This window comes from Dendrobates tinctorius, unplaced genomic scaffold (genome assembly GCF_039654945.1).
Source record: "Dendrobates tinctorius isolate UK_male_01 unplaced genomic scaffold, ASM3965494v1 ptg000241l, whole genome shotgun sequence".
Taxonomy (NCBI): Eukaryota; Metazoa; Chordata; class Amphibia; order Anura; family Dendrobatidae; genus Dendrobates; species Dendrobates tinctorius.
Window position 1 is genome coordinate 3,947,438 of NW_027361908.1, and position 27,316 is coordinate 3,974,753.

The 27,316-nt window shown below is 47.5% G+C and overlaps 1 protein-coding gene across 2 annotated transcripts in view; it reads left to right on the plus strand.

Annotated features, from left to right (window-relative positions):
• WASHC4 (WASH complex subunit 4) overlaps positions 1-27,316 on the plus strand; it is a 174,925-nt gene that overhangs the window by 70,889 nt on the left and 76,720 nt on the right. For both annotated transcript variants that reach the window (XM_073556919.1, XM_073556920.1), the window contains exons 10-15: positions 3,420-3,540; positions 4,137-4,260; positions 4,338-4,465; positions 5,114-5,274; positions 23,437-23,563; positions 23,703-23,828. In XM_073556919.1, the coding sequence (XP_073413020.1) occupies positions 3,420-3,540; positions 4,137-4,260; positions 4,338-4,465; positions 5,114-5,274; positions 23,437-23,563; positions 23,703-23,828 (787 nt within the window). The remainder of the gene's footprint in view (positions 1-3,419; positions 3,541-4,136; positions 4,261-4,337; positions 4,466-5,113; positions 5,275-23,436; positions 23,564-23,702; positions 23,829-27,316) is intronic.

Consider the following 27,316-nt stretch of genomic DNA (forward strand, 5'->3'; position numbering starts at 1 on the left):
TGAGGCTCTGCGGGTGGAGGTTGGTGCTGGAGGCTCCATTATTCTCTATGTGGAGTGAGGCTCTGCGGGTGGAGGTCGGTGCTGGAGGCTCCATTATTCTCTATGTGGAGTGCGGCTCTGCGGGTGGAGGTCGGTGCTGGAGGCTCCATTATTCTCTATGTGGAGTGAGGCTCTGCGGGTGGAGGTTGGTGCTGGAGGCTCCATTATTCTCTATGTGGAGTGCGGCTCTGCGGGTGGAGGTCGGTGCTGGAGGCTCCATTATTCTCTATGTGGAGTGCGGCTCTGCGGGTGGAGGTCAGTGCTGGAGGCTCCATTATTCTCTATGTGGAGTGCGGCTCTGCGGGTGGAGGTCAGTGCTGGAGGCTCCATTATTCTCTATGTGGAGTGCGGCTCTGCGGGTGGAGGTCAGTGCTGGAGGCTCCATTATTCTCTATGTGGAGTGCGGCTCTGCGGGTGGAGGTCAGTGCTGGAGGCTCCATTATTCTCTATGTGGAGTGCGGCTCTGCGGGTGGAGGTCAGTGCTGGAGGCTCCATTATTCTCTATGTGGAGTGCGGCTCTGCGGGTGGAGGTCGGTGCTGGAGGCTCCATTATTCTCTATGTGGAGTGCGGCTCTGCGGGTGGAGGTCGGTGCTGGAGGCTCCATTATTCTCTATGTGGAGTGCGGCTCTGCGGGTGGAGGTCAGTGCTGGAGGCCCCATTATTCTCTATGTAGAGTGTGGCTCTGCGGGTGGAGGTCAGTGCTGGAGGCCCCATTATTCTCTATGTGGAGTGCGGCTCTGCGGGTGGAGGTTGGTGCTGGAGGCTCCATTATTCTCTATGTGGAGTGTGGCTCTGCGGGTGGAGGTCAGTGCTGGAGGCCCCATTATTCTCTATGTGGAGTGCGGCTCTGCGGGTGGAGGTTGGTGCTGGAGGCTCCATTATTCTCTATGTGGAGTGTGGCTCTGCGGGTGGAGGTCAGTGCTGGAGGCCCCATTATTCTCTATGTGGAGTGCGGCTCTGCGGGTGGAGGTTGGTGCTGGAGGCTCCATTATTCTCTATGTGGAGTGTGGCTCTGTGGGTGGAGGTCGGTGCCGGAGGCTCCATTATTCTCTATGTGGAGTGTGGCTCTGCGGGTGGAGGTAGGTGCTGGAGGCTCCATTATTCTCTATGTGGAGTGTGGCTCTGCGGGTGGAGGTCGGTGCTGGAGGCTCCATTATTCTCTATGTGGAGTGCGGCTCTGCGGGTGGAGGTCGGTGCTGGAGGCTCCATTATTCTCTATGTGGAGTGCGGCTCTGCGGGTGGAGGTCGGTGCTGGAGGCTCCATTATTCTCTATGTGGAGTGTGGCTCTGAAGGTGGAGGTCGGTGCTGGAGGCTCCATTATTCTCTATGTGGAGTGCGGCTCTGCGGGTGGAGGTCGGTGCTGGAGGCTCCATAATTCTCTATGTGGAGTGCGGCTCTCCGGGTGGAGGTCGGTGCTGGAGGCTCCATTATTCTCTATGGAGTGCGGCTCTGCGGGTGGAGGTCGGTGCTGGAGGCTCCATTATTCTCTATGTGGAGTGGGGCTCTGCGGGTGGAGGTCGGTGCTGGAGGCTCCATTATTCTCTATGTGGAGTGCGGCTCTGCGGGTGGAGGTCGGTGCTGGAGGCTCCATTATTCTCTATGTGGAGTGCGGCTCTGCGGATGGAGGTAGGTGCTGGAGACTCCATTATTCTCTATGTGGAGTGGGGCTCTGCGGGTGGAGGTCGGTGCTGGAGGCTCCATTATTCTCTATGTGGAGTGCGGCTCTGCGGGTGGAGGTCGGTGCTGGAGGCCCCATTATTCTCTATGTGGAGTGCGGCTCTGCGGGTGGAGGTCGGTGCTGGAGGCTCCATTATTCTCTATGTGGAGTGGGGCTCTGCGGGTGGAGGTCGGTGCTGGAGGCTCCATTATTCTCTATGTGGAGTGCGGCTCTGCGGATGGAGGTAGGTGCTGGAGACTCCATTATTCTCTATGTGGAGTGGGGCTCTGCGGGTGGAGGTCGGTGCTGGAGGCTCCATTATTCTCTATGTGGAGTGCGGCTCTGCGGGTGGAGGTCGGTGCTGGAGGCCCCATTATTCTCTATGTGGAGTGCGGCTCTGCGGGTGGAGGTCGGTGCTGGAGGCTCCATTATTCTCTATGTGGAGTGGGGCTCTGCGGGTGGAGGTCGGTGCTGGAGGCTCCATTATTCTCTATGTGGAGTGCGGCTCTGCGGGTGGAGGTCGGTGCTGGAGACTCCATTATTCTCTATGTGGAGTGCAGCTCTGCGGGTGGAGGTCGGTGCTGGAGGCCCCATTATTCTCTATGTGGAGTGCGGCTCTGCGGGTGGAGGTCGGTGCTGGAGACTCCATTATTCTCTATGTGGAGTGCGGCTCTGCGGGTGGAGGTCGGTGCTGGAGGCTCCATTATTCTCTATGTGGAGTGCGGCTCTGCGGGTGGAGGTCGGTGCTGGAGGCCCCATTATTCTCTATGTAGAGTGTGGCTCTGCGGGTGGAGGTCGGTGCTGGAGGCCCCATTATTCTCTATGTAGAGTGTGGCTCTACGATTCGTGATCCCCGTCACGTGACGAGGGGGGCCCACAGAGTCTGAACTGCCCCGGGCCCTGGCTACCCTTAATCCACCCCTGGTGTCTTAGGTATAAAAACAATCAGGACTTTTTCCTTAAACAGCGCCTCTCTTGTCTTTGGGCCGTATCTAGTATTGCAGTCGTTTGCAGGTGAAGCCCATGGACCATTAAAATTGTGTTAGTTAGAAAATATGGTCTGCTTTTTTTTTTCCCTTTCAATTCCTACTAGCTTTTTCAGACTCTTACCAGAAATCTTCTGTAGTGGCCTGACTGGCTGGTTTTCATTCTTGTAACTTTTCTGCAGTGCATACATGACAGTTGTTTGCCTCCTTTTTACATTTTTCAGAGTTCAATTTTATTTTCTGTAAATGCAGGATATTTAGCCCAAGGTTGGTAGTGAGTAATATATAATCGGTGGGCGTTCTCCAGCTGTGACCCCCATTGCATATGACACACTCTGTTTTCACTGTCCATGGGAGTGGTGGTCACTAGTGATGAGCGAACGTGCTCAGATAGGGTCTTAAGTATGCGCGAATAAAATGTTGGAGACCTCTCGGTTACATGTTTTGTGACTGTCTAACAGGGTTCTGCAACATTATTATTCGAGCGTGCCAAAGACACTCGATTAGAACCCGAGCATGCTCGGATAAGACTTTATCAAAGTAGGTTCACTCATCACTAGTGGTCACACTTACGTTCTATCCACCCAAGACTTTGGAGAATGGTAGGTGTCCCACTAGTTAGACCCTTATAAATCTTATATTTAGAACCTATTTACTTTTCTTTCAGTGAAACGTTAGCTTTATACTACTAGTGCAACGCTTCTTTTTTAAAAAATGCATCAATTTATCCTGCAGGTTATTAAAGTCAGTACATCATAACCCAGGGAAATTTGGGATTCAAGAAGACAAGCTGAAACCCTTTGAGAAGCTGCTCTTAAAACTAGAAGGCCAGTTACTTGACGGCATGTTGTTCCAGGTACTGTGACGCTACAAGAAAACCTGAAGGTTTTTTTTGTGTATATAATATTAAAGGGGTTGAGCACTTTATTGTAGCGAATGTTTTGGGGACTTGATTTTATGTAACTTACTAATATATGAGTTATAGGTTCTCCTCCTGCTCTTATTAGTACATCCTTCGTCACAGACTGCACAGTTCTACTTATACACAAACCGGGCTCACAGAAGAACATGTGATCACACCGGTCCATCAGCTTCCTCCAATCTCGCATAGGAAAGCTGTTTTATAGTTGGACAGGTCTGGTTACGTCTGGTTACGTCCTCTTCCACCAGCAGTCATTTTGAAGAACAGAAGAGCTGTGCCATCTGCAATGAAGGCTGTACTAACAAGTAAAGGAGAAGAACTTGTAATACTTAGTAAATGTCATAAAATCATGTCCACAACACGTTACAATGAAAATAAAGTGGATAACCCCTTTAAGGATTCCCTTATAATGGTACTGCGGTGAAAATGCATTGTATTTGTTTCCACTGATAAGTTTTCTAATTTTTTTTTTTGAATAGTTTAAGTGTTGTATTTGCTGTACAGTAGCAATCTTTCCTTTTGCTTTTCAGGGTTGTGTCGAACAGCAGTTTGACTCTACTAGTGGTGGAGTGTCCGTCTCAAAAAATGGAACTTTTGCAGAAGAGTTTGTACATAATATTCGCACAATATTTTCTAACGTAGAAGTAAAACTTGGTACGTCCATTTTGTAGTATTATAGTCTGATCGCTTCTTGCATAGGCATTGACTGATGTCTGTTCTTTGGCCTCTAGGAGAATCCTCTGAAATTGATCAACGGGAGAGATACGTGGCACTATGTGGACTATTTGTTCTTTACTTCCACATCTTTCGGACAGTGGATAAGAAATTTTATAAATCTCTCCTAGATGTGTGTAAGAAGGTATACACTATATTTATTACTGCATAATACATAGTCAAGGTCACATTCATTCTTTGATTCTTGTGACTGCATAAAATACTTGTGGTCGCTGCATATTCAGGCCAACCTATCACTTGCTCAAAAAAATGGAATTAAATCATGTTAAAAATCCCTGAGTTACCTTGATTCTGCTGCTTTTCTCAGTTTTACACTGCTTCACTCCATTGCAGAGATATCTGTAATTTTTGCTTTTTGAGTGCAGTATGTGAAATCTCTTCTTGTAGTGCAACTGAACATTTTCTCACCATCATCTTTGGAGGCATTTTCTTTCACCCCTCACTCCCTGACGCTGTGATTGTCGACCTAGTAAGACTTTGCGGACTCAGTTGTCTGCTAGCCGAAATTTCACATAATGACCTTCAGAAGCAACTCTCCGCAATGAAGTAATGCAATGCAAAATGGAAAAGAGAGAATCAATGGGGCCCAGAAATTTTTACTAGGTAGTGAACTAACTTTTTTTGAGTAAGTGACAGGTTATCTTTTAAAGTACAGATGAGAGGAATTTATTGCACAAAAATCTCAATACATTTATTAGCACATTCTTTGAAATGAATATAGCTCTGCCACCAAACTAATACATGCTGTTGCTATATTTTTTATGTCTTCTAGGTACCAGCAATCACATTAACTGCCAATGTAATTTGGTATGCCGACAATTTTCTAATCCAAAAGATTCCGGCTGCTGCCAAATTAATTGACCGGAAGAGTTTACTTTCCGTTAAGAGTCAGAGAGACAGCTACCTTCAAACCAAGGCACAGTCTCTAACCAAGTAGGTCTGACTTGTTATTGCGTGCAGATGTTAGACTTTGCTGTCTTCCCTGTAGAATGTTTTTCATCAGATGCCACTGAATCTACTGCGGAGCTTCCAACACAGATATGTCCTGAACCTTAAAGGGGTTTTAGGAGAAAATTTACCAATTGCTAAGGGTCCAACCACAGGGACCCCCACCGATCCTGAAGACCAGTGCCCTGTGTGATTTGAGTGATAGTCTGTTATCTTCTCTCCATTCATTATATATGGGACCAATAAAGATAGCCGAGTGCTACTCTTAACCGGTCTTCAGCATTGTCATTTAGAATGAATGCAGCGGCAGTGCGCATGTTCGACCACCGCTCCACTCACACTGGTGTAGTTTCTAGCAATCATTTTAAAGGGATTGTCTTGTTTTAACTTTTATCCATAAGCTCAACGGTATATAAAATGGTAAACTAAGCTTTATTTCTTTATCACTTCATTGGGGGACACAGGTAACCATGGGTGTATGCTGCTATCGCTAGGAGTCTGACACTAGGCAAAAAAAGAAAAAAAATAGCTCCTCCCCAGCAGAATACAGGCACCAAGTACCTCAGTTTAAGCTTAGTGTCTGTAGGAGGCGGACCTGGATCTGATCCAAGATCCGCAGTTTTTTCCTTTTCAGGTCACTTGTTGTGTTTTATTAATCTTCTCCTTTGTGTTTCAGGCTTTTCATCTTCAGGGTAACAGGGTGTAATTTCTCACCCTGTTTGCCCATACTTATGCGACCGAAAGAGCAGTGTGGTGTCACCCACATCGCCCATACTCAGACCCGCGTGCAGGGCCTAATCATCTGTCACCCTTAGGGGTGCTTCAGTGTGATTCCCGGTGGCCGGTCCTTTGCCTTTTCCCCTCCTCACCCCAGGCAGTGCTGTGCAGACCCCATTCTGATTGTCCCAGTATCTTAATAGGGACCTTTATCTACCGCGGCGATTTTTTTCCTTACCGCGCCTTTCCTCCTTACCGCGCCTTTCCTCTGCCAGTCCTGCCTGAGCGCTTAAATATCACGCTTTTTTTCTTGTCCTATCCGGGGCCTCGCTGGAGCAGAGAGCCCCCGCTCTGATTAGACCACAACCCCCCGCCTGACGCTCGTCTTTTCAGCTCCGTTTTCACTCTCCGCTCCCCTTCTCCACGAACGGCTAATCCGGGGAGCGCTTTCGTTTTTGCCGGCCGACAGTTCACATGCCGGCCACGCCTCCCAGCGCGACATCCAATCAGAGGGGCACATTCACTGTTTAACGGTTGGCTGATATTCAGGGCTGGCCACGCCCCCGACTTTTCAGCCAACCGGATTCTTCCTTCTCTATTCCCGGCTCCTGCCTAGACACGCCCCCCGCTCTGCAGCATGCTGCTGTTTCTACACTGCCAGCGACATTTTGGAATACTGGAGGATCCATCCGTGTCTCTGCTACTTGCGGCCTTCGCTGGAATCGGGTAGGCTCTGTCCTCTCTCACTCTTGTGCTCCTGTCTCTTTCTTTGTAGCCATTTCTCAGCAGTATTATCTAGGCTCAACTTATGCCCAACTCTGCAGAGGCTTCTTGTCCTCCCTCTAAGCCCACTCTGATTCACTACGCCTGCGCCCGCTGTAGAAAAAAAAAAGTGGTCTTCAGGTCTGCTGTCTCCTTTCTGCCCATCCTGCAGCCCTTGCACCATGTTTGCCCCACAGGAGCACTCTATCGCCTGGGATGAGAGCACACCCCTCCCCCCAGAATGGGCTGTTGCCATGTCTGTCTGTCTCCGACCTGACTAAAGTATCCCAGTTCCTGGTCCAGGTCCTAGAACGTCTTCTGCCGCCACCAGTGTTCCAAACGCCTCTCACGGTGATTCACATGAACCTGACAACGACTTTCACATGGACAGATCGGGTAAAAGACCTAGGAAGTGGGCTCTGTCTAGCTCCTCATCCAATGCTCTGGCCCGTCAGCAGCATCCAGGATGCCCCTCTGTCCCCATTCCTCCTCCTCAGAGGTGGACTTTGGGTCGGATGTGGATTCTCAGTCCTGGTCTGTCTCAAATGTAGACCAGGCTTCCAGGATGCAGGACATGGTAGATAGCCTTATCTCGGCTATTATTCAAACTCTTAAACTAAAAGAGGACGAGGCGCCCACCCAGGACGACTCCGTTTCATTCAAATGGGTTAAGCGTCCCTCCCAGACTTCTCCCAATCATAAGGAGTTTGAGGCTACTTTGACCAAACATTGGGAACATCCCGAGAAGCGCTTTCCGGGAAGGAAACAGCTAGACATTCTATATCCCTTTAGTCCAGATCTTGTCACCAAATAGGCAGAGTCCCCTAAGGTGGATCCACCTTGTCTCTCGCCTGTCCTCCAAAACAGTTCTGTCCATACCGGACGGTGCGTCTCTTAAGGATGCTACGGACAGTCAGATTGAGTCTTTGACCTAATCGGCCTTTGATGCGACTGGTGCCTCCCTCTGCCCCAGCTTCGCCTCCACCTGGGTGGCAAATTCCATATTTGCCTGGGCCAAAATACTTCACCAATGCATCTTAGCGGCAGCTCCTCCGGATGAGCTTGCAAATTTGGCAGACCAAATTGCTCATGCTGGCAAATATCTTCTGACTGCTTCTTTGGATGCGGATGCCTGTTCTGCCAGAGCAAGTAGCAACATCATTGCCATACGCCGCATCCTTTGATTGAAGGCATGGAATGCAGACCCGACCTCTAAGAAGTCATTCACCAACTTGGTCTTCCAGGGTTCTAGGCTATTTCGGATGCTACTGGGGGGGAAAAGCGCCTCTCTGCCCCAGTCCAGACCAAAACGTCCCTCCAACAGAAAGGGACCACTGCTTTTTTGTCCCTTTTGACCTTTCTCTTCTGCAGGACTGTTCTTCCACCCCAGGGGAAAGATGAAAACCATCCTTCAAACCAGCTCCTCGCTGGAGGCCAAAAGGCCGCTCCTCCAAGCCCTCTGGGTCCCGTGATCACAGGTTCTCCTCTGTAATGGGTCACCCCACCTGGATGTCGTTCCAGGGTGGAAGGCCGGCTTCTTCTATTCAGGGATGCCTGGTTGTCTGTAGTTGACGACGCCTGGGTCAGAGAGATCGATGCTTTTTTGTCTTGCCTACCAAAACAGCCGTCTCAAGCCCCAGGGGTTCTCCAGGCCGTCTTTTCCCTTCTAAACACAGGAGTAATGAATGAGTTTGGAATGAACGGTTCTCAGGGTTCTACTCCAACCTTTTTGTAGTCCCGAAAAAATACAGTTTGCTCCGCCCGATCTTGGACCTCAAACAGTTGAATCGCCACGTTTGGATCCGCCACTTCAGGATGGAGTACTTACACTCGGTGATCACCTCCATGGAACCAGGAGAATTTCTTTGCTCTGTAGACATTCAGGATGCTTATGTCGTGGTTAGGACATGGTTAATGTCCTGTTCTGACAGGGTTAACATTGCCGGCCTCTCTTTGGATCTGGGAGGGGTATTTATGCTCACTCCATACTGGCATTCTCTGTCAGTTATACTGCTATTCTGGTGTGTCTGACCCCTGGTGTGTGTGTACTCTGCATTGTTTGTTTGCTTCCCGTGTATGACCCGGCTTGTTCCTTCACTCTGTACTCCGTCTCTCGTTTTTGGTACCATTGTCTTTTCTGGTTCTGACCTCCTGGCTTGGCTATCATTACTCCGTTACAGTTTACCCCTATTGTACCGTCTAATACCTGTTCTGGTTTTCTGATCTATTGCTACGTCCTGACTATTCTTTCTGTCTAAGCCCTTTGGTACTGTCCTGCTATCTCGTGCTTTGACCCGGCTTGATCTGGTGTCTGTCTCTGTCTATGCTCCTTGGTAACATTGTCCTGTAGTTACCCTTCTAGGAGTTTCCCTGCAGCTCCTAGCTCTGTGGAGCTTAGGCCACGCCCCCAGCAGTCACGTGATTCAGGTCCTGGAGCATGCATTGTCACCACTGCTGCTCGCTCCGCAGGTTTCTTTGTGCACAGTCTTTGTACTCAGGACACGCGCCCTGGCTCAGTGAGCAAGTGCAGTGCGGTGTTCCTGACAGCTTATCTTCACATTCCTGTTTGTGTACAGCATCAGAGATTCCTTCGGTTTGCGATCCAGGAGGATCATTATCAGTTCACGGCCCTTCCATTAGACCTGGCGTCTGCACCCAGGGTCTTCACGAAGGTCATGGCAGTGGTCATGGCCATCCTTCGCTCCAAGGGGATTCTCATAATCTCTTACCTGGACGAACTACTGATCAAAGTACCGTCCCGCCAAGACTGCGATCAGAGTCTTCACGTCACTCTGGTCCATCTCGGCTGGATAGTCAACTTAGTGCCTGGTGTTCCTGCGCATGGAGTTTGACACGACCTGGGCTCGTGTCTTCCAAAGGACAAGTTTTGATCCCTTTGCCAAAGACAAGGTCCCAAAAGCATCCAGTCCCTCTACCCCTTCGGCCCTGCATGAGGGTCCTGGGGAAGATGATTGCCTCCGTGGAAGCCGTGCCCTTCGCCCTGTTCCACAGCTGTCCTCTTCAGCTGGCCCTCCTGTCTGCCTGGGACAAGAGAACGGTCTCCCTAGACCGACCTGTGCTTCTGCCTCTCAAGGTGAGGCAATCCTTGACCTGGTGGACGCTATCCGCCTCGGTCCTGCGCGGGAGGTCCTTTCTTCCTCTTCGGTGGCAGGTCATCACCGCAGACGCCAGTCTCCTTGGGGGCGGAGCAGTTTTCCTTCAGCATACAGCGCAGGGTTTCTGGAACGCTCAGGAAGCCCTTCTCCCCATCAATCTTCTGGAGATCAGGACAAGCTTCCTTGCCCTTCTTCGCTGGCAGTCTCTCCTAGCAGACAGGCTGGTTCGCATTCAATCGGACATCGCCACGGCCGTGGCTTACATAAACCACCAAGACAGGACTCACAGCAAACAATTCATGGCAGAGGTGACAAGAATTCTGCGATGGATGGAACATCACATCCCTGCCATATCAGCCATTCACATTCTGGGGGAAGAAAATTGGGCAGCCGATTTCCTGAGTCGGCAGGGCCTCGCATCAGGCGAGTGGTCTCTCAATCCCGCATTCTTCAACCAGATATATCATAGATGGGACACTCAGGACGTCAACCTCATGGCTTCTCAGATGAACCACAAGATTCCTCTTTTCGTAGCCAGGTCCCGGGATCCACTGGCCATCGGTTGCGACGCCCTAGTAATCCCGTGGTCCCAGTTTCAGCTGCCTTATCTTTTTCCGCCTCTCCCCTTGATTCCGAAGATCGTAAAAAAGATAGTCAAAAGGGATTCCTGTGATCCTGTTAGCTCCAGACTGGCCAAGACGACCTTGGTATGTGGAGCTTGTAAACATGGTTTTGTATGTTCCCTGGAGGCTTCTAGACCATCCAGATCTTCTCTTGCAAGGCCCCCTCTTCCACCAGAGTTTTCAGTCTCTTGAGTTTAACGGAGGCTGGTTTCTCTCACTCGGTCATTCAGACCATGATTAGGACAAGAAAACCAGCATCCTAGCGCATTTACCACAGGTATTGGAAGGCCGCCTTCCGGTGGTGCGAGGAGAAAAACTTGTTTCCAGTGACTTTTTCCCTTCCTTCTATCCTGGGCTTTCATCAAGCGGGTCTCGACTCAGCTCTATCCCTCAGTACCCTTAAAGGTCAGGTTTCCACTCTATCCTTTTCCAGAGGGATTTGGCTTCCCTTTCTCAATTGAAGACCTTTCTTCAGGGTGTCTCCCATCTGGCACCACCTTACCATCCTCCGATCCATGGGATCTTAATCTCGTTCTCGGCGCCCTCCAACGTACGCCCTTCGAACCCATTCAGGATATTTTGTATTATTTTCTGTCATGGAAGGTGGCTTTCCTAATTGCCATTACGTCTATTAGGAGGTTTTCCGAGTTAGCAGCATTATCTTGTCGTTCCCCGTTTCTGATTCTACATCCGGACAAGGTAGTTCTCAGACCCGTTCCTTCCTTTCTTCCCAAGGTGGTGTCGTCTTTTCACATCAATGAGGACATTGTCCTTCCTTCTTTATGTGCTTCCCTGGAGAAGTCCCTCCACAAGCTGGATTTGGTCAGAGCCATTCGAGTCTATCTTTCTAGGACTGCTACCTTTCGTCAATCCGATTCCCTGTTTGTCATCTCTGAAGGTCGTCGAAAGTGGCTCCCAGCTTCTAAATTCACTATCTCCCGTTGGATTCTTTCGGCGATACCGAAGGCTCACCGAGTTTAGGAGTGAGGGCTCACTCCACCCGGGCCGTGGGGGCTTCCTGGGCTGTTCGTCAGGAGGCTTCGACCTTACAAATTTGCAAGGCCACGACCTGGTCGTCCTTGCACACCTTTGCGATGTTTTACAGGGTTCATATGCATGCCTCGCCCAATGCACAATGCCGGCCTGGGTAGGAAGGTGCTGTAGGTGGCGGTTGTGCACCGGCCGACCTAAATCCATTTTCTTAGTGTTCTTTCTGTTCCCACCCTTGGGACTATTTTTGGACGTCCCATGGTTACCTGTGTCCCCCAATGAAGCGATAAAAGAGGGATTTTTGATACCGTAAAATATCTTTCTTGGAGCCATCATTGGGGGACACAGCACCCTCCCTAATTGTTTTGTACCGTTTTTTGGGCCTAAGTGCCTTGTTGTTGGGTTGGTACATATGTTGAGTTCTTGTTTCTTCTCCTACTGCTTTTACCCCAACTTAGGTACTTAGTGCCTGGAGGTAGGTGTATACTGCTGGGGAGGATCTATTTTTTCCTTTTTTGCCTAGTAATCAGCCTCATAGCAACAGCAGCATACACCCATGGTTACCTGTATCCCTCAATGAAGGCTCTACCCCAACTTAGGTACTTAGTGCCTGAAGGTGGGTGTATACTGCTGGGGAGGAGCTATTTTTTTCCTTTTTTTTGCCTAGTATCAGCCTCATAGCAACAGCAGCATACACCCATGGTTACCTGTGTCCCTCAATGAAGGCTACAAGAAAAAGATTTTACAGTGAGTACCAAAATTCATTTTTTGCCCTTCGGTTGAGCGCTTCCTCTTCATCCATGTTCTAGTGTTTGTTGATTGGCTGTAGCGTTGACATTTTGTCTACTACACTCGTGACTGCTGCCGTCGATCACTGGACTTATCTCCTCTGCCTATGTGGACACCATTAACCTCTGAGCTCAGTGATTGGCTGCAGCATTCATGTCTTGTCTACAATACCCATGGCTACTGCAGCTTATCTACAACGACCGGAGCATCCGCAGAGAATAAGCACTGGACACACAGAGGGAGTGAGTAAAACTCTGTTTATTTTATGTCTGAGCTTATGGAGGGATAAAAGTTTAAAGGGAGTCTGTCACCCCCAAAAATTAAATTAATTGCACTGCACTAGTGATGAGCGAGTATACTAGTTGCTCTGGTTTCCCCAAGCATGCTACGGTGATCTCGGAGTATTTTGGCATGCTCGGAGATTTAGTTTGTGTTGCCTCAGCTGCATGATTTGCGACTGCTGTACAGCCTGAATACACGTGGGAATTTCCTAACAAACAGGCATTCCTCCCATGTATTTAGCCTGTCAAGCAGCCACAAATCATACAGCTGCATCGACAAACTAAATCTCCGAGCATGCCAAAATACTCGGAGACCATCCCAACATGCCCGAGCAACGAGTATACTCACTCATCACTACACTGCACTTAACACCTAGAAAAATCATACTTGGAGCATATATCATTGTTATAGTTACATTGAAAATTTGTTTTATTCCATGTGCATATGAGGGGTCTTCAGTGCGCATTTGACGTGACCAAGTGCTCAGTTTGCCCCCCCCCCCAGTTTGCATTATCAGCAATTGATTCTGATTGACCGTGTGTGCACACTGACTCGCACAATACGGGTGCAGGCCTCCCATTCCTCATTGCCTCCTGTCCGCAGCCGATGTTTGCTTCACTGATACATCTGAAAGTGAAGCAAATGGCTTAAGTAACAAATAGAGGGTCAGTCATGTGCTCCTTCTGTGTATAGTACAGTCATGGCCAAAAGTTTTGAGAATGACACAAATATTATATTTTCACATGATCTGCTGCCCTCTGGTTTTTATGTGTGTTTGTCAGATGTTTTTATCACATACAGAAATATAATTAGAACAATATTATGAATAACAAAAGGTTATATTGACAGTTAGAATGAGTTAATACAGCAAGTCAATATTTGCAGTGTTGACCCTTCTTCTTCAGGACCTCTGCAATTCTCCCTGGCATGCTCTCAATCAACTTCTGGATCAAATCCTGACTGATAGCAGTCCATTCTTGCAAAATCAATGCTTTTATTTTGTCTGAATTTGAAGGTTTTTGTTTGTCCACCCGTCTCTTGATGATTGACCACAAGTTCTCAATGGGATTAAGATCTGGGGAGTTTCCAGGCCATGGTCCCAAAATCTCTATGTTTTGTTCCCTGAGCCATTTAGTTATCACCTTTGCTTTATGGCAAGGTGCTCCATCATGTTGAAAAAGGCATTGTTGATCGCCAAACTGCTCTTGGACGGTTGGGAGAAGTTGCTCTCGGAGGACATTCTGGTACCATTCTTTATTCATGGCTGTGTTTTTAGGCAAGACTGAGAAAGAGCCCATTCCCTTGGCTGAGAAGCAACCCCACACATGAATGGTTTCAGGATGCTTGACAGTTGACATGAGACAAGACTGGTGGTAGCGCTCACCTGGTCTTCTCCGAATAAGCCGTTTTCCAGATGTCCCAAACAATCGAAAAGGGGATTCATCAGAGAAAATGACTTTACCCCAGTCCTCAGCAGTCCACTCCCTGTACCTCTTGCAGAATATCAGTCTGTCCATGATGTTTTTTCTGGAGAGAAGTGGCTTCTTTGCTGCCCTCCTTGAGACCAGGCCTTGCTCCAAGAGTCTCCACCTCACAGTGCGTGCAGATGCACTCACATCTGCCTGCTGCCATTCCTGAGCAAGCTCTGCACTGCTGGTAGCCCGATCCCGCAGCTGAAACACTTTTAAGAGACTGTCCTGGCGCTTGCTGGTCTTTCTTGGGCGCCCTGGAGCCTTTTTGGCAACAAGGGAACCTCTCTCCTTGAAGTTCTTGATGATGCGATAGATTGTTGACTGAGGTGCAATCTTTCTAGCTGCGATACTCTTCCCTGTTAGGCCATTTTTGTGCAGTGCAATGATGACTGCACGTGTTTCTTTAGAGATAACCATGGTTAACAGAAGAGAAACAATGATGCCAAGCACCAGCCTCCTTTTAAAGAGTCCAGTGGTGTCATTCTTACTTAATCATGACAGATTGATCTCCAGCCCTGTCCTCATCAACACCCACACCTGTGTTAATGGAGCAATCACTGAGATGATGTTAGCTGGTCCTTTTAAGGCAGGGCTGCAATGATGTTGAAATGTGTTTTGGGGGATAAAGTTCATTTTCTAGGCAAATATTGACTTTGCAAGTAATTGCTGTTAAGCTGATCACTCTTTATAACATTCTGGAGTATATGCAAATTGCCATTAGAAAAAATGAAGCAGTAGACTTTGTAAAAATTAATATTTGTGTCATTCTCAAAACTTTTGGCCATGACTGTACTTCACAGAATAGGTCAATGTTGGTTGTGATACTGTGATGGAGTGAGGACAAGAGGAGCATGTGACTGATCAACTCTTCCTATTTGAAACCGCTTAGTACACTTCCGGATGTATTGGTATAGCGAGCGATGGCTGTGGACAGGAAGCATTTATAACAGGAGCTTGTCCTCGTAATCTATATGTACCATTGACTCCTTCAGTGTTGGTGTACACATGCAGGGCTATTAATCAGATCAGGGGAACTGCTCACAATGTAAATGAGGCTTAACAGGACACTGAGCCCCTGGCTTCACCAAGGCTGCACCAAAGCCACCTCATTTGCATATGTAATAGAGTTTTCAAAGTGATTACAGCAAAAAAAAAGTGCACTGCAAGTATGATTTTTTTTTTTTTTATAGAGACCAAGTCCCCTATAACTGTTTAGTTAGTTTAATTTGTGTTCTTGGATGATAGACTGCTCCTAAAGGGATTGTTAATCACAAGCAAGTTATCAATCAATAGATAAGTAATAGCTAGTGATGAGCGAATATGCTTGGATAACATGTCAGAATGTGCTCGGGTGTTACCCAGGTATCTTGGGTGTGCTTGAATAATATATGATAGACAGCCTCAACACTTGCAGGGATTGCCTGTTTGTTTGGCAATCCCTGCATGTTTTTCAGCGGTCTGCAGCCACAGGGACTCTGTTATCCAAGCATGCTCGGACAAACGTTACCTGAGCATGTTCACTCATCCCTGATGATACCTTATTGATCAGTGGGGGCCTGACTACGGGGACCTGCACAGATGGGCAGAATGATCCACCTTCATCCCTGCTAGAAAGGTTCTGCAATGCTCAAGCTCGAACACTTCTCCCAATTTTTTTATGGGGCTTCCACAGGGAATGAATGGAGTGCAGGTCAAACACTTGCATTTCGGCTTCATTCAATTCTCCTACAGTAAACACTTTTCTACCTGATGAAATAAATGGTTGGAAATCTGCTGTTAAAAAAAAAAAAAAAAAGTAATTATTGGCTGTAAAGATATTTTTTTTTTTTTTTTTTTTTTTATCCAATAAATTTTTATTGAATTTTTCAAAGACAGAAATGATCTTACAGAAAGAAAACCAAAGATCATATTATAGACAGACAAAAATGCACACAACAATAACAATATCAGACAATGAGACCGTAGGAAAAGGAAGGGAGGGGGGGGGAGGGGGATCCGGTAAGACTCAAGAAATCCTAATCCGATCCGATGTATAGACTAAGTACTAAACTTTATGGGAGATGCCAAGGGGTGGGAAACCCAACCCGCCCAGTTCTTCATTACCCTGTCTCTGACCCCTGCATCTAGTGAAAGAAAGTACTCATGATGAAATGTTGAGTTAAGTCTGACCACCAACTCCGCGCGAGGGTAGGCGGGAGCGGGGCTTTCCATTTAGCAGCGAGGCTAATCCTAGCAGCCATCAATATATTCGATACCAAGGGTACGAATTCTAGGGGAAGTGTTTCGATCCCAATGTTTAGAACTGCCAGTTGAGGAGATAGAGGGAAATCAATACCCGTCACAGGTTTAAGTAAATTTGAGACAACTAACCAAAAGGGAGTCAAACTAGGACATTTCCACCACATGTGAGCCAAAGTACCTCTTCCTCCACACTGTCTCCAGCACAAAGGGGAGAAATTCTTTCCAAATTTAGATAAAGTAATCGGGGGATGGTACCATCTAAGATGAATCTTTTTTTAGTGTCTCAAGGTGGTTGATACATTTAGATGCCCGCTGTATTGCTTTTATTCCCGCTCTCCACTCTTCATCCGAGGCGTGAAAAGATAAATCCTCCTCCCAACGCGACATATAAGTTGGTCTTATAGGAAATAAAAGGTTATTACAAGCTTTATATATAGCAGATAAGCCCTTGTACTGGTGAGGGTTGGATAGGAGAAATTTTTGAAAAGAAGAGGGGCATACAGGTAATAAAGGGAAGGAGAGGCGGTGTATTGATGATAATAAATGTTTCACTTGGAAGTGTTGGAAAACCGTTTTCTCTATACCAGAGAAGTTCGAGCATAATTTGGAAAAGGACGAGAAGGTACCCTCCCACAACAAATCTCCCAGTGAGTGGATACCAGCCTTCATCCAGGGAAGGAGATCAATATAGGGTATGTGAAAGGACAGGGCCTTGATATTTATCAGGCTCGGCGGCAGTGAGATCCAATCTCCCACCACTCGCCTCCAACCTATAAGGGTGGCCTGCATTGTAATTAGCGGAGGGGAATAAGGCGTCGGCCGAAGCGATTCTGCCTCTAGTAGGCACTGTAATGAGGACCCTTCGACAAAGCTCGATTCTATCTGTATCCAGCCCAAATTCTCAAGCGGGGTTGACCACCACTTTTTCACCGCTTCTAAAACAGCAGCCTTATAATACCCGGCTATGTAGGGAACTCCCATGCCACCTCACGTATATGGAAGATACATAATTTTACCCGCTACTCTAGGTTTTTTATTAGCCCATATATATCGGTTAGTAATATTTTGGAGTTTAGTGAGGAATTTGGAAGGAATTACAATAGGGAGGGAACTAAAATAATAAAGAATTTTAGGGAGAAGAAACATTTTAAAGGCTTGGACTTGGGCTATCCACGAAAAACCATGTAAAGGGTGTCTAGAGATTTCGGAATTTAGAGCTGAGGCCAAGTTTCCCATGTTAGTTGAGGCGATATATTTTGAGCGGGTAAGGGTTATACCTAAGTATGGAATTCCGTCATCCCGCCATGTAAAGGGGAGTTCTGTTTTCAGTTTCTCTTGAAGCGGCGAAGGGACTGCTATGGGAAAAATAAGAGACTTAGTCGCATTAAGTTTATAAAAGGAAATTGCTGAGAATAAGGACAGAGAAGTCCTAACAGCCGGTAAAGATTTATGCAAGTCAGTACAAGTGATAATAATGTCATCTGCATATAAGCCAATCAAATGGTGGTGTGAACCTATATGATAACCTGAAATATTTTTGTTAGATCTTATGGACTCAGCCAGGGGTTCTATAGCCAAAGAAAATATAATCGGTGACAGGGGGCAACCCTGACGGGTTCCGTTAGTGATCTGGAAGGGGGAGGACAAAAAACCTGAAGATAGCACCCTAGCATTAGGGTTAGAGTATAACGACAGAATAGCCGACAATATTGGGCCATCAAAACCGAACTTTTTAAGGACAGAGCTAAGGTATCCCCAATGTACCCTGTCAAAAGCCTTCTCTGCGTCCAACGAGGGAAGCACACCGGGGACACCCATCTTTTCAGCCACATCAATAACGTCAATCATACGTCTAGTGCCATCTCCAGCCCTCCTACCGGCCACAAAACCCACCTGGTCTGGATGAACCAGGGACGGGGTAATTACATTCAATCTAGATGCCAATAATTTAGAAAAATTTTTTACATCACAGTTCAGTAATGAGATGGGATGATAATTTCCCGGGTCCTCTGTAGATTTACCTGGCTTGGGTATAGTGACAATGGTAGCCTGAAGGGAAATAGCAGAGACCGACCCAGACCTTTGCCACGAGGAGAAAGTACGGAGGAGGTACGGGGCAAGAACAGAAGAAAAACGTCTATAATAATCGTTAGGAAGTCCATCTGGACCTGGGGCGGAATGAAGTTTAGTAGTTTTTATAACCTGCTTTATTTCAGATAAAGAGAAAGGAGAGTTAAGGGCCTCAAGTTGGGTCTGCGACAATTTTGGGAGAGAGATGGAATCTAGATAGGTTTGGATATCTGTCTGTGATGGAAGCTGGGTATTCACATCTCCCTCTAAGTTATATAATTTAGAATAAAATTGTGCAAATACCTCAGCTATAGCGATGGGGTTACGTATAAGGGTTCCAGAATGATCTCGCAAGGCCTCAATATGAGCTAACCTTTCCCTCTTTTTGATACGTTTAGCAAGTAATGAACCCGCTCTGTCCCCCATTGCATAAAAAGAAGTTTTCATTTTCCTCAAATACTTCTCATGCTGATCTAATAGAAAGGACCTGAGTTGTGAACGGGTTAAGGCCAGTTGTTTAGAGACCAAAGGGGACGGGTTAAGCTTGTTAATGCGTTCCAACCATTGCAAATCAGCCACTAAGGTCGCTCTAGTGTGCTCGCGCTCTCTTTTAAGTTGGGATGCTCTTTGTATAAAAAGGCCTCTAACAAAAGCCTTGTGGGCTTCCCATATAGTTTCATCAGAAACTGACTGATTATCATTGATAGAGAAGTATTCCGCCAGCTGCGCCTCCACATCCGTCCCCACCTCCTGCCTAGTTAAAAGAGCAGGATTTAGTTTCCATTGCCAGGGAGTCCATGGCCGAAACCCCACAGATATTTCCAAACTGACAGGAGCATGGTCTGACCAGGAGATTGTTCCCACCTCCGCCGAAACACATGCAGGGAGAGTTCCACTGTCAACTAGGAAATAGTCAATTCTGGAGTAGGAGTTGTGTCTATGGGAAAAGAAGGAAAAATCCCTCTCTGTAGCATGTAAGTATCTCCAGACATCATGTAAATGTTTTTCAAAACAGAGAGAGCTCAGTTCACCTCGACCCACTTTTGAGCGAGGTGAACAGTCTAAAGCCCTTGAAGGGACAACATTAAAGTCACCACATATAATAACTCCGCCTCTAGCCTCCACCTCCACAACTTTTAACAATTCTCTCATAAATTTCACAGGGGAGAGGTTAGGGGCATACACATTAACAATAGAATATGCTGAACCATCTATAACACAATTCAGAATAATAAATCTCCCTCTCGGGTCCGCAATCTCATTGAGGAGTTGAAAAGGAGTATCCTTTTTAACAAAGATACAGACACCAGCTTTTTTTGAAGTATTATTGGCAAAGAAGGCCGTGGGATACATGAGACTACGGACCCGGTGGTTGTCCCCTCGAGCATATGGGACTCCTGTATACACAATACATCTGCTTTATTCCGGCGAGCCTCCTCCCACAACATAGAGCGTTTAAAAGGCGAGTTAAGCCCCCTGACATTTAAAGAAACAAGTTTCACTGTCATGTGTAAAAAAGGTTTCGAAACTGTGGAGAGCACGTCTCACCAGACACACCCAGGGACGACAAAAAGGAATACACATCAAAATGAGGGAAACAAGTAAACAGACAATAAAAAGAACATCTATGTAAACGTAACAGGCAGTATGAATACTGCAATGGGGCAGATAAACAGCACCAGGAGAGGGAAAAAAAGGGAAAACCAGGTCCCTGTGAATACACCATTCTCCCACGCTGCATCAGGGAAAGAAAAGCCATCTGCAGACAGAGGCCACAAGAAGAATTTAAGGCTGTGTGCCACCTAGAGTAGTTTTAGGAAGGTCAACCTGCCGTCTCCCAGTCCGCTCTTACTCTTCTCGAAGGCTGTACTCGGCCAGGTTGTGGACTACCCCTCTTTGGGGAGACCAGTAGGTTCCAATCACGAAGTGCTTGTTCCAGCTTTTTAGGTGAGTGAAAAACGTATCTTATCTCCATATGCACAAATCGGATCTTCACCGGAAAACCCCAGTTATAAGGAATGCTATTTTCTCTTAACACCTTACACAGGGGCGCAAACTCTATTCTTCTGGCTAAGGTCCCTGCCGAGAGATCCGGAAAAACAGCAATTTTTGAAAAGGGCTCCGGAAGGGTTCTCTGATCTCTCATTGCATGCATGAAATCTTCCGTTACCCTAAAAGAGTGGAGACAGGCAAGCACATCCCTGGGAAGAGATTGATTAATGTGGGAGGGTTTGGGCACCCGGTGAATCCTTTCTATTCCCAGGGGCCTGGATTGAGCATCAGGGAGAACCTCTTTGAGAAAGGCCGTAAAGTGATCAGACAGATCAGCCTCTTTAACAGTCTCAGGAATACCACGAAGTCTTATGTTACATCTGCGGGATCTGTCCTCCAAATCCCATAGTTTAAGTTGCTGAGTCGAAAAACGTTCCTCTAGGGCAGAGTAATCATCAGCCAGGACATTATGAGCAGTCGCATATTCCACCATTTTCTGCTCAATATGGTCTGTGCGGTCACCCAGGGAAACAATGTCTTGCCTAAGCTCCCCAATCATACCTTTCATATCGTCATGGAGAGCCTTCCTGAGGGAGGACAAGAGGCACTGCATTGTGGCCTGGGTAAGAGGAATATCTTCTGTTTCCATCGCCACTGTCTCTCTGATGTCCCTAGAGGAGGGATGGGAGGATGCAGAGCCTGAGTGAGATGCCGGTGCCATCTTGGATTGCTGCAGCCCTTCCCTGCTGTAGAAATCTGTAAGCTTTGCCGGGTTACTGCGCAGTTTCGGGGGTCCTCACGGCATGCTATGTGCTCCCTGGGTCCTCTAGTAGACAAAGGTGACAAAATCAGCCTGTTTGAGCCGCTTGAAGCCGAGTGGTAGCTCGTGTCTGCAGGAGCTCCCTGACTATGCAGCCTGCACCATGAGCTTCCAGGCCACACCCCGGCTGTAAAGATATTTGATTCCATGAAGATAGAATAACTACAGTTGTGCTCAAAAGTTTACATACCCCGGCAGAGTTCTTGCTTTCTTGACCTTTTTTTCAGAGAAGAGAATATGACTGATAACACCACTTTTTCTCCACTCAGGGTTAGTGGTTGAGTGAAGCCATTTATTGTCAAACTACTGTGTTTTCTCTTTTTAAATCATAATGACAACACAAAACATCCAAATGACCCTGATCAAAAGTTCATATACCGTGGTGATTTTGGCCACATAAAATGCACAGAAGTTGACACAAATGGGTTTGAATGGCTAATAAAGGTAACATCCTCACCTGTGACTTGTAATAAGTGTGTGTTCATAAAAGCTGAGTGAGTTTCTGGGATCCAGACAGACACTTGCACCTTTCATCCAGCCACTGACGTTTCTGGATTGTGAATCAAGGGGAAAGCAAAAGAATTTTCAACTGATATACGGGAAAAGGTAGTTGAACTGTATAAAACAGGAAAGGGGTACAAAAAGATATCCAAGGAATTGATAATGCCAGTCAGCAGCGTTCGGACTGTAATTAACAAATGGAAAATCAGGAAGACCCAACAAAAATTTTGTCCACAACTGCCAGGAAAATTGTTCGGAATGCAAAGAAAAACCCACAAATAACATCATCTGAAATACTGGACTCTCTTAAAACTAGCGGTGTGGCTGTTTTAAGATGCACAATAAAGAGGCACTTGAAGAAAAATGGGCTGCATGGTCGATTCGCCAGAAGAAAGCCATTACTGCGCAAATGCCACAAAGTATCACGCCTACAATACGCAAAACAGCACAGAGACAAGCTTCAAAACTTCTGGAACAAGGTAATTTGGAGTGATGAGACCACAATTGAACTTTTTGGCCACAACCATAAACGTTACATTTGGAGAGAGGTCAACAAGGCCTATGATGAAAGGAACACCATTCCTACTGTAAAGCACGGAGGTGGATCGACACAGGAAGCTTGGTCACAGTTGAGGGAAAGATGAATGCAGCACGTTATCAGCAAATACTGGAGGCAGTTTTTCAATCATCAGCCATGGGATGTACTTGGACGTTCAAACATGACAATGATCCAAAACACAAGGCCAAGTCGACCTGTCATTGGCTGCAGCAGAACAAAGTGAAGTTTCTGGAGGGACCATATCAGTCTCCTGACCTCAATATCATTGAGCTACTCTGAGGAGACCTCTAGTGCGCAGTTCATGCTAGACAGCCCAGGAATTTACAGCAGCTGGAAGCTTTTTGCCAAGAAGAGTGGGCAGCTTTACCATCTGAGAAGATAAATAACCTCATCCACAACTACCACAAAAGACTTCAAGCTGCCATTGATGTTAGAGGGGGCAATGCACGGTATTAAGAAATTGGGTATGTAAACTTTTGTTCAGGGTAATTTGGATGTTTTGGCTTGTCATTAATATTTAAAAAGAGAAAACACAGTAGTTTGACAATAAATGGCTTCACCCAGCGACTAACCATGAGTGGAGAAAAAGTTTTGGTATTATTCATATTCTCTGAAAAAAGGCCAAGAAAGCAAAAATACATGCTGGGGTATGTAAACTTTTGAGCACAACTGTATGTAGCTCTTACCTGATAATATAACTGTGCTTTGGTATGGAAACATCTGTAAGACATTAATCAATGCAGGGAATTTAACTTCAGCGCTATGTATAGTAGAAGCATCTTCTCCTACTTCTCATACAAACTTCATAGTGCCTTGAATGAACAGAGAATTTTGGATTAAAGGTGGTGACAGCTTTCTGTTAAGTGGCCCCTCCAAAGTACATATTATAACAAACTCGTCTTCCCTGGACCCAACATCATGCTTTTGCCGAGGTTGATGATATGGAAAGCTGAGCTCATTCACCAGCTAGAAAGATGACGCGCATTGTTGAAATGACGTTACCGCTTTAGTCACATCACTGGGAACGCAGCAGGGCCAGGAAGCCGGCTCTTGTCCCACGGAGGGCGAGTACTTAATGAGTTTATTTTATTGTACTGTGCACACTTTGGAGAACACTTTTCTGAAAGTGAACATCCCCTTGAAAAGGGGAAACTAATTCAACTTTGTTGTCTTGCTTCTAAATACTAATATGGAAATATCGGTTTCTCTTTAGAGACGTCCAGTCGTACTATGTTCTTGTGAGTTCCTGGATGATGAAAATGGAATCCATATTGTCTAAAGAGCAAAAAACAGAAAAATTTGCTGATGATCTGACCAACAGATGTAATATATTTGTGCAGGTATTTGCCACTTGAGTTCTGCAAATCATGTATAAGCTTTTCTATGTATTTGCTGAACTGTATCTTTCATGTATTAGCATAATCAAGAAGGATGTAACACATAACATCCACCTATCATTCATCTGCTTGTGGTTTTCAGGGATTTCTTTACGCCTGTGGCCTTAGTAACATCATCAAGACCACCATGAACTTGTATATGTCTATGCAGAAGCCTATGACCAAGACATCTGTGAAAGCATTGTGCAGACTGGTGGAGCTTCTCAAGGTCGGACATTTTTTAATGTAATTTTGCAGTTTAGTTTAATGCACTTTTTCTGTCTTGTTTGTGGGTAATGTGCCTCTGAATTTTTACCCTATTTCTCCTACGCCTCATTGGGGGACACAGACAGTGGGTGTTATGCTGCTGGCCACTAGGAGGACACTAAGTAAACCAGAAAAAAGTTAGGTCCTCCCCTTCAGTATACATCCTCTCGCTGGCAGAGATTTCTCCAGTTCTTGCTTAGTGTCTATAGGAGGCACCTAGGTCTGGTTTCAGACCCCACCGTTTTTATTTTATTTTTGAATTTTCTGTAAATTTTTATTTTTTAATTAACGGAGTGAAGGGGGCGATGGTTCCTTTCCACGGCCCGCTCTCCCCCGAACCAACAGCAGGCAAGCACGCGGAGTATACCTCCCCGTACACTTTCCTGCAACGAATGGGGCTGATTCCTCTGACTATGGTTCCCTTACGGTCGGTACTGCACGGGTACGAGGGCAAGCGCAACAGGACGAAGCACAGGAGTGCATGGAGAAGGACTTGAGCAGTGCTTTTCGGATTCCCTGAATCAGCCCCAGAGCTCTCCATCCCCCTGCCACAGGGTGGATCGATTGAGCAATACCCCATTAAGACCTCCTCCAGCTCTGCTACATCGCTCGGAGGATGAGACACCTGCAGCTGGAAGATCCCAGACAGCGCGACCTGCCTGATCACAGGAGTGGAGGTATGGGGTCGGGTCCTTGCCCCCGGGATAAGTGCTCACTTGGCATCAGCGGCGGTACACTGGCGCCTGGCCCCGCCCCCCCGGCCCGGTGCTTACCGCAGGGAGGCCAGAAACTTAGTTTAGGCCTACTAGGCCGCAATTTGAATAACGCGGCCCTTGCTAGCGCCTCCCCCTCCCTGCCCCCGGCGCCTACCGCGGGTAGGCCAAAAATTTAGTCCTCGGCTTTTCCGGCCTTCTAGGCCACAATTTGAATAGTGCCACACGCGCTAACGTCGCTGCCCCCTCCTCCTGGCGCCTCTCATTCCTTACGAGACGCGCAATTCTAATCTCAGGGGCCATGTCTTTTATCTCAGCCTGCTCTGGACAGCCGGATACCGGGTGACACCACAGGGCCACCGCTTTCCTACCGGGGGACACAGGACCAGATTAAAGCTTAACCCCTTCCCGGCACATTCCCTGCAGCTGCAGACAGACTGCCGTTAACCCTTTCAGGAGCGCTATGTCTCAATCTAAGGAGGCTAAACGGGCTGCTAAGAAGCACACTGCGTTTTTTACCGTGTGTACCACTTGCAAGTCTGCCTTACCCAATGCATAGACTAATCCGTTATGCACGGACTGCGCCCCAGCCTGTGCTCCAACGCTTCTCGCCGCCGCTGCTGACGGGCCTCCTGCGTTTAGTACCCCTGAGTGGGCTGCGTCCCTGTCACGGTCGGTGGAGTCTCTGACCCAGGCTATATTCTCCCTCCAGGAGGTCTCTTTAAGCCAGAAAGCGTCCTTACCTCCCGAGGAGGGCTCTGGCGTCGGCCGGGAACCGTCCACCAGCAGGGGCTGTACTCGTTCAAGGGATGGTCAGGTCTCTAGAAAGCGGACCCATGACGCGTCCCCTAGTCACGTTCGTGCCTCAGCATCGGCGACTCCTGTCTCTTGCTCTCCCTCTCCTGAGGTTCACAGCGAGCACGAATCTGAATTCGAATCTGACACGTCAGCCCCTCAGAATCCCCCAACTGATCAAGAGTCGCCTGATTCTCTTATAGAATAAGTCAACAGGATTCTGAAGTTGGATAAGGAAAATATTCCCGCTCCATCACATCCTACCTCACTTAAGAAAACCAAGCGTGTGCGCAGGTTATTTACCAGCCATCCGGTGTTTAAGGAAATTGTCCAGAAACATAGGGATCGGCCACATAAGCGGTTCACAGGGCAGAAGTCTACTGAGACTAAATACCCTTTTGGTCCAGACCTAATGAAGGATTGGTTACAGTCCCCTCCGGTGGATCCTCTTGTTTCGCGTCTTGCTTCTAAAACGCTCCTATCTGTTTCTGAGGGTTCCGATCGTCAAATTGACTACCTTGCCCGTTCAGTTTTTTTGAAGCTTCAGGAGCAGCGCTTTTTCCATCTTTTGCGGCAATCTCTAAGGCAATGGCCGCTTGGGGCAGAAGTCTTGATTACTTCCTTCCAGGGCACCAATCTTCCTCCGGAGGCAACCACTGTTGCCAGGCAGATAATTCACTCAGCTGACTTTGTAGTAGACGCTTCTTTTGATGCCGCCAATTGCGCGGCTCAAACTCCCCGCTAATGCGATCTCCATTAGAAGAGCCCTATGGCTCCGCGGCTGGCGGGCGGATGCCACATCTAAAAGGTCGATGACTTCTCTCCCCTTTCAAACGGGTCGTCTTTTTGGAGAGAAACTGGACCAGCTCATTTCTGATGCTACCGGGGGAAAAAGTAAATTTCTTCCTCAACAAAAGTCTCTTCGGCCGTTTCGCAACCAACAGCCGACGCGCTTTCGATCTTTTCGCAACAATTCCGGTTGGTCCTCCTCTACCTTCTCTTCCGGATTGTCATGCCCGCTATGTTTTTTATGCCGCATGACCCTTTGAGCAGTGTGCACGCGCACCAAACTATCATGCCAGCCATGTTTGTTATGCCGCTTGACCCCTGGAGCAGTGTGCACGCGCTCCTCATCTCATGGCTGCCCGTCATTGCCAGTGTGCATGTGTGCTTTATCTCATGGCTGCATGCCGTTGCTGGGTGACCGCCCGTCTCTGCTCTGCCTGCAGCGATCCTCTCTGTGGTCCTGGAGACCCTGACCATGTGGCCTTTCCTATGGTCCGGGACAGTCTGACCCAGCTGTCCTCTCTATGGTCCTGGAGGACTCTACCATGTGATCCTCTCTATGATCCTGGAGGACTGAACCGGAAGTCCTACCCTGGTCCTGACCCGGAAGTGCAGGTGCTAATGCCCTATATCAGACCGCCCCTTCCTATGGTCGGGGCCTGAGTATCTTGTTGCTTCCCTGCATGGCTGCTTGGTCTGCTCTGTCGCTCCCTGTATTCTGTGCACCTGCCCTCTACCCTGTAGTGCTTCTCTGCACACGCTCTGTGCTTGTACTCTGCCTCTTGTCCCGTGCCTTGTCTTGTGTTGTCTTTTGTGCCATGTTTTGTCCTTGCTATGCTTTGCCTTGTAGTCCTTCCTATGTTCTCTGCTTTCACCTGTTTTTCGCCATGTCTTGTCCTTGCTATGCTTTGCCTTTTAGTACTTTCTATGTTCTCTGCCTTGCCTGTTTCGCCATGTCTAGCCTTTGCTATTCTGAGCCTTGTAGTACTTCCACGTTCTCTGTCTCTGTCTGGTTTTCCTTACTCTGCCCTATGGTGCTCTCTTGCACATTTCCAGGCTAGTCTCAAGGCTCCGCCTTGACCCGGCTCTGGGCTTCGGCCTACGCTTCGCTGCTCGCTCTGTCTCTGTACCGGCTCTGGGCTCTAGCATACGCTCC